This window comes from Apis dorsata, unplaced genomic scaffold (genome assembly GCF_000469605.1).
Source record: "Apis dorsata unplaced genomic scaffold, Apis dorsata 1.3 scaffold_739, whole genome shotgun sequence".
Taxonomy (NCBI): Eukaryota; Metazoa; Arthropoda; class Insecta; order Hymenoptera; family Apidae; genus Apis; species Apis dorsata.
The window spans coordinates 9,643-20,779 of record NW_006263900.1 but is presented as its reverse complement, the minus strand read 5'-3'; the positions used below and the strand labels follow the sequence as shown (position 1 = coordinate 20,779).

Genomic DNA, 11,137 nt, shown 5'->3' with positions numbered 1-11,137 from the left:
CTTAATCCGATAATCAATTATCATGGTGTTTCGCAACGATAACCGATTATCGAAATTTTATTTAATTACTCATACTTAATAACATACGTATCTATATTTAATGCTTGATGTACATATGTATTGTATTCTCGAAATGAAATGTAAAAGCGGCAGTCTTTTCTACGCTATCGTATATCGTATTGCATATGTATATTTACATATGATGTTTAGTACAATATACTTAATATATATATGTATTATATTTTTATTGACACATTATTCTTTGTTTCTTTATCATATTTTGCTATATTTTTTTATAATTAAATTTTTTTATCGAAATTTAAAATAGAATTATAATCTTATTTTATTTAATATTTTTAATAATATTATTATTATATTATAATCTTGTTTTTTCTAAATTCAATTATATATAATTATTTTCAATATATATAATTATATATAATTATATCCAATTATATATAATTACTTTTCACTGTTATGAATATATGAATATATCTTACTCTTCGAAATATATACGCACAAGTGACAAACTTTTATTTATTTATTTACCAAAAAATGAAATTTCCTTCTTTTCTTTTTTCCATTTACATTTGATATTTTCTAATTGCGATAAAAATTAATATTATTCACAATAAATCAAATATCTAAACGATAGCGCAAGAGAAAGAATTTGAGAAATGAAGATGATAAAAATGCTTGTTATATTTTGATCATAATGAAAAACGGATAAAATATGAAAACCGAATGATAATGATTATGAATAAAAAACGAAAGAAAAACAAAAAAAAGTGCAAAAAAGACAAAAAATTGATGGAAATGAAACTATGAATTTAAAAGATAAAAGATATGTATAATTGGTTACCGATTATAAAAGAAAGAATATGATATGGAATAGTGAAGCCTCGAAGTAAAAGGCTCTCTCCTTGAGAAATGAGACGGGAGAAGAAATAGTTTTATATAATGTAAAACAGCATTCTTCAATTCACAATGTTGTTCGTAAGTTCAAGAGAACGTACGAAAATCAACTAAACCGTATCAAATATCATTAAGCAAGTCTACTTTTGATTTCAGATCATTTGACCGTCCTCTGGCACGTGGGTAAATTTACCCTGAAGAATACATTGAGTTCTATCAATGAGGCTAATATGAGGAACACAGCATACATACATAAACAAGCTCGGCCGACTTTTCTATCGAGCTGAAACTTATTTGAAGCGAAAGCGATGTAAAGTAACATTAATGTCGATAACAACGAAATAGCACTGTATTCAAGACCACCAGAATTTATACTGATATAATGTTTTCCTGGTTGTGTTGGTGAAAATGAAGATTTGATTAACCATGGTAAACCCAAACACAATAATATATCGAAAGTATTCGATCCTATCGAGTTGCTAATACCCATTGAACCATGTCCTGAAACAAAATAAATGGAAAAAATTTAATGTAAGAAGTTTCATTATTTTTATATATATTTAAATATATTATATATATTTTATATATATTTATATATATTATATATATATATTTTTTTGATATTATTATAAAATACTAATAATGAATTATCTTTTTCTCATATTTGCACATATTTTCTTTACCTTGTTTTGCTACTATTACACTTGATACAGCCTCTGGTACGCTAGTACCGGCAGCGAGAAAAGTAATACCCATAACGGAATCTGGTATTTTTAGAGTGTCTCCTGAAACAAAAATTATAATTTTTTTTTCTTGCATTTTTTTTCTTTTAGCTTTTTTTTAATTCAAAAAAATTAATTCTTTTTTTTGTTTTTTTTTATTTGGTATCACTTTTTTTATTACCAATTATAGTGATCATCCATGCAACCACATAACTTAAGGATCCAATCCAAATAATGCACATAAGAAATGTTATCGGAAACCAATTCTTGAATCGTGGTTTTTCGCAATCTGGTATTGTACACATAAAAATCAAATGAATCGGCCAAGTCATAATCCATGCTGTTTTTCTTATCCATCCAGCTCTTGCTGGCCATACCAATAATTCGTATTCATAATCTGAAATAAAAGAATAAAAGAATGCAATTATTTTATTTTTTCTTTCTTTTTTCTTTTTCCTATTTTAACCTCATCTTCGATTTTTTTTATTTTTCTTTTGTATTCTTTCATTTTCATTTCCCTTTCGTTTCCCTCTTCCTTCTTATGCTATTATTCATTTTTTCTTCTCAAAAGGCAACATTGAAAAAATTTAAATATTATATATAACAACTTTGTTTAAATTAAGAAATAGTAAATTTTTACAATTAAATTTCTATTATACTTACTAGGATCAGGATTTTCTTCTTGTGTTTTTGTACCTCCATTTTGTAATGGTACATCTATATGTTCGACTTGTTCACCAGTCTGTAATTTGTCAGATCTAGCCATGTGAATTTCTGTACTGTCTTCTAGAAAGCACATTATATTGTATACTTTCTATAGTATTGAAATGAAAAAGTGAAAGGAAAATTGTAATTCGATAAAGTATCGATAAAATTCGATAAATATATAATATATATATGTACACAAGTGTTAATATATTCGTAGAATACTTTTGAAGAATCGATTTTAGAGATAAAAATAAGAATAAAAGATGTTACATAAAATGTCAGTTAAAGTTTATTTATTAAGTTATAAATAATTTAAATTTGTATTAGATAAAAGCGAAGTAAAGATAGATTAAAATCAAAATGTAAGAGATAGAATTGTATTATTCTATCTTGTATCATCTAACGAAAATTTTAATTGCTTAAAAACTTAATAAATAAACTTCAACCGATATTTTTATATATTAACTTTTGTATTTATTTTTATCGATCTTTAATTCTTTCTAATATATTAATATCTTATATTTATATATATACATATATCTTATATACATTCTATATATATAAAGATATATATAAATAACATATATACTATATATTTATGAATTTATATTTATAAAATACATATACATATAATATATGTATATGCGTATACATATATATTAAAATAAAATAATCGATTCTAAGATTAAAACATTATTAATAATATGATTCTCTATTAATACTTAAATTTATTCGAAGAAAATATTTATCATTTAAAATTTATTTGCTTTGTTGCGTTTCAAAAACAATACAACTCTTACCTGTCGCATGTCGATGATCATCTGAGGATCGGTCAGCGTTATGCGTACGAAATCGTGTGCATCGCTGGAACGATTTATCCCAATACATAACAGCGATGTATACGATGTACAATAATACTAGCGTTAATGCTTCGTACCATTCTACTCGCTCATCGTGTATAATACATATTAGAATAGCGACTGTAACACCATAGGCAAGACAATCTCTACTAACTGGCCACCAGTCTAGAGGAACTACCTGTATATATTTAATTAATATATATAATATCTATAATTTTACTTATATAATATAATACATATATATGCTGTATTAATATTAAACTTATTTTAATTAAATAATAAAATTTCATGGGATGATTTGTTATTGTTCAGATTATTAGGAACTTACCATACCAGCACCAATACCACAACAAGCTGGTACTGCGAGGATATTGAATACAGCCGAGCCTACTATTGTTCCGACACCGATGTCACCTTCGGTGATAAATGTACCGATTGCATTTACGAACAGTTCCGGTGCCGACGTTGCTGCAGCCATAAAAGTAGCACCTGCTACGTCCTTGGACATCGAAAGTGCTGAAATTGAAATTTCAAAGCATTGAAAAATTTGAATTATTCGTTATTTGTTTATCTAATAAACAGCTTAGATTGAATAATTGCAATTGTTCTTACCGTGACATATCTTTTCTACAGCGGGAACAAAAAACTTGTCGCAAACTACTGCTAACGCGATAAACAGGTAAAGCGAAACGATTACGTGCACTACGACAGCTCCTCCTTGCCTTTGCTTCTCATCGAAAAGATCGTGTGGAAAGTCTTCTATTGCTGCAGGTGTACAATTTGTACCTAAAATATGAAAAATTTTTAACATTTATGTATATACATATACCATTAAAACTAAATTAAATGAATAGCTGTGAATCGAAAAAATAAATATCTAATTCCAATCAATCAAAATCATTACCAATTAATAATAATTCATCATGAATTACTAATTTTTTTATTTTTCTTAGTTTCTGTTTCTCATCAATTTTTGTTCTACTTTTCATTTATTTTTTTCTTTACTGTATCGAAGAAGGAGAATATAAAATATCGCAAGAAAGAGAAGGATGGTGGATAAAATTCTTGCATATCACATATTTTATTTTTTAAGATTATCTATTATATTTCGCTTGATTGATTCATTCAATTACTTAATAAATTTTTGTCATTCAAGAAAACGTTTTATTGGACGCTTTATTGCAATATCAAATAAAATTTAAAAGTTATTCTCGATAAATCGATATTGTTTGTCTATATTCTATCTGTATACAATTTTGGTTAAATCTATTACATAAGTTTCAAAACCTTGCATACTTTGTATACATATAACACACTTGGATACAATATCAAGTATTCGTTCTGTGATTATGAATTTATATAATTAGTTGCATTCGCTTTAATAAAATTATAAAGATCAAATATATAATCAGTTCATCGATCTTTATTGTTTTTCTATTGAATTTATTTCTTAAAAAATTTTTATTCCGAGAAATAGAAATTATTATGATGTAACGATTATAATGATAATAATCGTATGTAACAAAAATAAACAATTGCCACGTTTATTGAATACAAAATATATTGTATATATAGTAAAATAAATATACATATGTAATGTAATTTTGTATCATTGCAAATTATTCTTATAAATCTTCGATTTTTTTTTAATTTTTATCTTATTTTAATTCATTTCGAAACGAGATAATAACTTAAATAAATAAATAAATAAAATAAAGAATACGATGTATCTTATAATTATATATATAATAATAGAATATATACTATCTTACATATTTCTCTATTATTATATTTTATAATATTGAAATATTACATAAAACAAAACTAATAAAAATATATAGAACTCAAATCATCACTCATGTCAAAATTTACCAAGCGTTTGCTTCTTGGCTACACGAAGAATTCAATGAAAATTATTTTCATCCATATTTATAGGTATCTAATTCTCAACATATATGTATATATTGCAAATATGTGTAAACTTATATATAAATATATGTATGTATATAAAATTATAGAGATTATATATAGATTTTGCATAGATTCTATTAATTATATAAGAATTTTAGATAATACATAATTATAATATATAATAATATGTAATTAATAAAGCGATTGAAAAAATGGAATATATGAACATAAACATGATTTGTATTTTTACTGGTAATAATAAAAAAATCATTTAATATGGTAAACAAATCAATGAACATTGTATTATGTCCAAATTATGTCCAAATAAATATTTTCAGAATCTTTTATTTTAATTGTATTTTAATTGTAAGAAATTAGTTGCATTTAAATTCCATGTTTTCATTAAATTTTTTCTTTTAAGAGATATTAATATCAACTGCTTGTTAATCGTTGTTAACTAAAGTCATTGTAAGTACATTCTTTTGATAGATTTCGTATATTGAAACTTATATATATTCAAAAGTCACATAAAAGATAATATAAGATATTAAGATATTTATATAATAATCTTTTTAAAATAAAACTGTCAAATTATATATTATTGTTTCTTCAATTGTATTGGTTTTTATCATCTTTATTAATTTATTAAATTAAATTAAAAATAATATAAAAATTTAATTAATGTATAACTATGTATAGCTATCTATCATAATTATTAAAAATTAGATTTGACTCGAAAAATAATATTCCATAATTGGTGTATATACGTGAAAGACCTTGTTTCTTCACCTTCGTTCTTAGATCTTAGTAATTCTTCTCCTATGACTTCTTACAGCCGATGTAATGAAGAAAATGATGCACGTATTGGTGTCTTGTACAGGTTACACAGCTGTATAGTTGATGTGACTTCCTACCGATTAAGCAACCTAAAGAAGTTAAATTGCTCTCATTCAAGTTGGCAGAGGAGATGCCATTCATGTCTAATGTACGTCGTATAAACTAGACGTGGCTTGACCATTCGGTGTCGAACCATTTTGTCTCATTGGAAACAAACGATGATCATCGACTCGATCATCAATCATTAAACGTTGATTCTCAATCAACAATCTTTTGATTTTTCTTTGAATAGAGCATACTTCTTTTAAAAGATATTAAAGTTTTGTTATATATTGTGTGTTTTTATTATTAATAAAGTTTATCATGTATGATGCGATATAATAGCGTATTTAATTTATCTCTCTTTGCCTTTCTGTAATTAATGTTTTTTTATTATTATTTATTCAATATTATATATGCACTTTTATTTCTTCATTTTTGAATATTTGCATTTCAACTATTTGATATATATTTCTTTCAATGTATTTATTTATAAATCATTTAAAGAGAGGAAAAAGAATTTTTATTACAAAAATTTTATTGAATTCTAAATATTAACATTTAAAATTTCTTGAATTCTGAATTTTAGAGCATTATGAATGTCGCTCATTTTTTCGAATTCATTTCTTTATTCATTTCCTCTTGAATATGCTCTTAAAAATTGTAATACTAACATTATACATGATTATACATGTATTTTAACAAAAAACATATTTAAATGAAAAAATAATAACAATTAATGAAAATACAAAAATCATATGTAGAACATGCAAATATTATATATATCCATGTTAAAGCAAATTATATTATGACACAAATAAATCAAGTTTTTTAATGTATCATTAGAACACACTTAAAGAAATGATTTATTAAGTTATTGTACGAAAGAATTTTAAAAAATTTATATTTTTATATATAATACACATATATAAAAATGTCATGCAATATAAAAAATGAAATATAAAATTAAAGTTAAATTAATAAAAAGAATAGTAAAGTAAAGAACAGTAAAAAAAGAGTTAAAGAGAAGAATATAAGAAAAAAAAGAAAGAGAAAGAGAAAAAGAAAGCGGGGATATGGGCAAAGAACAAGATTGCTCGCCAATTAAATCGCTTTGTAAATTTTTGAATATGTCTATAGCATGTCACGATTTTCTTGTCAAAATAATGATCACAAAAGAAAAATAATGAATATAATTTAATTTATAAGAATAAATATTTTACTTTACGCGATACTATGCTTTGATAAATCTTCTATATAAAATTATTTTCAATCAACGTATATTGCTCTGTTTTTACTTCTTTATAATAATCATTAAAAACTAAATCACAAGTATTATTGCACAATATGCAGCACCGCACGACACATCTGTAGATAGAAAAATTAATTTAATTTAAAATGCACTCTTTGCAATGTTTCTCTAGATTTCTTTCTTGCATTGTCATTGGTTTTCTTCCTGTTTCTTTCTTCTTCTCTGCCTCATTTTCCACCCCATACTTATCCTCTTTCATCTCGCTTTTCCTTATGATGCATATTCTTCTACTCTTTCCTCTGTTGTTATTGCTGCTGCTAATGCTGATGCTAACCATCCTGCTGTCCCTCCTCCTTCTTTTTCTCCTCCTTCTCCTCGTCTTCCTCCACCTCCTTCTGCTCCTTCTCTTCCTACGACTCCTCCACCTTGTTCGATACTTTAATTTCAATTCTTTAATATTATTCCATTCTATTTTTCACCATCAATGAAGCACAACCCATCACTCTAATTATCTTTATATTAATCAAATTTATCGTACCATAAAAAAACATTTTTTTTGCAATAATATTCAAAATATATTTTAACGAACCTCCTCCTAAGTCAGACGTATCCATGTTGTCAATCCCGTTGTCACACATATACTACATTAACAACTACTCCGAAGTCCGGCAGCGTTTGTTAGAATCGCCCCTCCCTCTAACTCTTCTCATCTCTCGCGCATCGCGCCCGCTGAATCGTGCCGCGGTCAAAATGCGAAATTGTCATTACACTAATCGTCGTTATAGCTTCCTTGAAAATTGAACGTCGTATCGTATATGTTATATTCTATTCCGACAATCAACTATTTTGCTTTACTTAATTCTTTCAATTTTCTTTTCAATTGTTTTAATAACCATCAATTTCTTTTTATTTGATTATTTTCAAAGAAACATATAATAATATAATAAATAATATATACAAATGTTACTATAAGATATATAATATGACGAATAAAAAAAATAATAAATTATAGAAATAGAAGAAAAAATTTAAAATTATTTATTATTTATAATTAGAAGAAATAACTCTGTTGTGAAATAACAAACAAATAAACAATTTAAAAAAATAATAGGTATTGTCATTTTTGTATTCTATATATAGAATAAAATTATGTATATATAAATTATATATATATATAATAATAAAAAATTATAAATACATTTGTTATAATTATATAAATATAAATAATATATAAATATATAAATAATAAATATATAAATAATTAGTTATAATTTGATTAAAAAATATAATAGTTTAATCGATGGAAATATACGTGCATGCATGCGTATGTATGAAAGAGAGAGAAGAAAAAGAAATAAATTAATTTTTATTTCTTTTTTTCAAAGAGGGAATATTATTTTAATATCGAAATATGCATAAGTATATAATGCTAATATATAAATAAAAATAAATATAGTTTTTTATATAATTAATAATTATATATTATAAAATAAATGATAATGAAAATAATACATATAAAATTTATAATATATGATATTAAAATAGAATAGACATAATCAATATATTATGATAAATAGATATTTAATTAATAGATAATTAAAGATTTCCATTAGAAGGAACATTTCTATTGTTGGATTATCAGTAAAGGGATGTCTTTATAAGCTCTGTGTAATATCTTATCTGTGTAAAGTTAAAACCGATAATGCTAGTAAACGAAAATCATCGATGCGATTTGACTTAGCGAATCAAAATTAGTATCATACCGAACGGCAAATTACATCTTTGATTCGATCAAAGGAAAATTTTTTCTAATTAATTAATTAAAATAATTAGGATTTTACGATGATAAAAAAACACAGACAAATGATAGGTTACAAAATATATTACATGATTATTATTCCAACAATATATTTAATTTTCATAAATATTTTATCAATATTTTTCCTAAATAATATAAGTGCGAATAATCCTACGGATATACGTAAGTTTTGTTTTCTTAATTCTTCATTTTTTTAATTGTTTTTCTCTTTTCTCTTCTTTTATATGTTTTATATATAGGAAATATATTATATCACTTGTCATTGCATTTGTTATTTTAATTAAATTTCTCCCTTATTGCTATAACTATTAGTTATGTCTATTTACAAAGTAAACGAACGTCTAATAACAAAGATAGGTAATAAAGAGCAATTATGTAGACATTCGATGATTACAATGTGTGCATGTATATATATAGATTCATGCGGTTACATTGAACAAAAAAGATGGAAGTGATATAGATATTAAAATTCAGAATGAATCATTACGTAATACGTTTTACACATATAATATTTTACATATATATATATATATATATTATATATATGTGTAATATATATTATTATATATTATATATATGTGTGTATGTGTGCGTCATAAGATAGACTAATATATAAATAATATATAAATTAATATATAATATATAAATAATAATATATAAATAATATATAAATATATTTTGTAGAATTTTAAGAAAAATTTATATATTATTTAATCAAAAATAGTATGATTTAAACATTCTATTCTAATACATAAATATTTCTTTCTTCTTTTATTTTTATTATATTTTATTGTATCAAAAAATGTCATAAAGTTCTTTTTTAATAATTTATATTTCATTATTATTATTATATTAAATTTAAATCATATTATATAATATTTATTATTAGAAAGACGTATATACTATTTTTTTTTAAGAATTTCGAAAATTATTACAAATTGGATTAACTACTATTGAACCTGGAAAAAACAGAGTAGACAATTGTACTCCTCCAGCGATCAAAGAATTTCCATCTGATGGCCTTACTCGAGAACAAAGACAATTAGGATTTATATTGATACATTTTGTAATAGCAATTTATATGTTTCTGTTACTTGCTATTGTTTGTGATGATTTTTTTGTGCCATCAATTAAAAAAATTTGCGATAGTAAGTAACATATAACTCTTATTTCAAAAAAAAAAAAAGAAAAAAAAATGAAATTTTTAAAATTTTAATTGTCAAAATAGAAGAAAAATTACAAAAGAAATATTTTTAAAATCATTATGTATATTTGATTTTTAGAGATTAACGTTTCAGAAGATGTCGCAGGAGCGACAATTATGGCAACAGCTAGTTCTAGTCCGGAACTATTCATTAATATTGTAGGTACTTTTATTACAGAGGGAGATTTAGGTGTTGGTACGATTGTTGGTTCTGCAGTTTTCAATATATTAGCGGTACCTGCATGTTGTGGTTTATTTGCAAATCAGGTATAATTTTTTTTTATTTATCAATAAATGAAATGCTATTGATAATATGTGGAATGAAAAAAATATATATATATGTAAAGAATGAAAAAAATATATATATATATATTTTTTTTCAAAGATGAAATATTATTTTAATATGCATAAGTATATAATGTTAGTATATAAGTAAAGATAAATATAGTTTCACCTTTTTATATAAATATATGTATAAAGAAATAACGATTGAAAAAAATAAAAGAAATAATTAAAGTAAATTTCTTTGCAGATATTGAACTTGGAAGCATGGCCTGTAACGCGAGATACCATTGCATATGCAATTACTGTCCTTTTATTAATTTTGACTTTACGAGATGGTCGTATTGAATGGTACGAAGCATTGATTCTTGTTCTCTCATATTTCTTATATATTTTAGGTAAGTTTATGATATATGTATATATTATTAAATTGATTCTTCATTATTTTTTTTTATTTTTTTTATAAAATTATATAAAGTAGAAAATTATATAGTAGAAAAATATGCTAAAAATTCAAATAGTTTTAAGATTCTAATATTAATATAATGATATAAACTTTTTCCTAATATAATTTAATATAATAATTTA

At 23.8% G+C, this 11,137-nt stretch overlaps 2 protein-coding genes across 6 annotated transcripts in view; one reads left to right on the top strand and one right to left on the bottom strand.

The window, feature by feature from the left end:
- Positions 1 to 948: 948 nt before the first annotated feature.
- Positions 949 to 8,013, bottom strand: LOC102680020 (sodium/potassium/calcium exchanger 3). 5 transcript variants are annotated; one of them, XM_031513789.1, is made up of 10 exons: positions 7,228 to 7,647; positions 6,253 to 6,254; positions 5,906 to 6,042; positions 3,818 to 3,991; positions 3,534 to 3,721; positions 3,146 to 3,383; positions 2,301 to 2,423; positions 1,819 to 2,034; positions 1,599 to 1,700; positions 949 to 1,416 (listed from the first exon to the last, which is right to left on the bottom strand). In XM_031513789.1, exons 5-10 carry the CDS (start codon positions 3,711 to 3,713, stop codon positions 1,073 to 1,075), a joined length of 1,203 nt encoding a protein of 400 aa, XP_031369649.1. In that variant the 5' UTR covers positions 3,714 to 3,721; positions 3,818 to 3,991; positions 5,906 to 6,042; positions 6,253 to 6,254; positions 7,228 to 7,647; the 3' UTR covers positions 949 to 1,072. The 5 variants fall into 5 exon arrangements, with proteins under 5 accessions (XP_031369649.1, XP_006622724.1, XP_006622722.1 ...); XM_006622661.2 differs by lacking the exon at positions 6,253 to 6,254 and having other exon boundaries at positions 7,579 to 7,641; XM_006622659.2 differs by lacking the exons at positions 5,906 to 6,042; positions 6,253 to 6,254; positions 7,228 to 7,647 and adding an exon at positions 7,834 to 8,013 and having other exon boundaries at positions 2,301 to 2,420.
- A 970-nt stretch (positions 8,014 to 8,983) lies between these two features.
- LOC102679884 (sodium/potassium/calcium exchanger 3-like) overlaps positions 8,984 to 11,137 on the top strand; it is a 4,632-nt gene continuing 2,478 nt past the window's right edge. The window contains exons 1-4 of the mRNA XM_006622657.2: positions 8,984 to 9,225; positions 9,981 to 10,211; positions 10,347 to 10,534; positions 10,800 to 10,947. Coding sequence (XP_006622720.1) covers positions 9,087 to 9,225; positions 9,981 to 10,211; positions 10,347 to 10,534; positions 10,800 to 10,947 — 706 coding nt within the window. The 5' untranslated portion in view covers positions 8,984 to 9,086. The remainder of the gene's footprint in view (positions 9,226 to 9,980; positions 10,212 to 10,346; positions 10,535 to 10,799; positions 10,948 to 11,137) is intronic.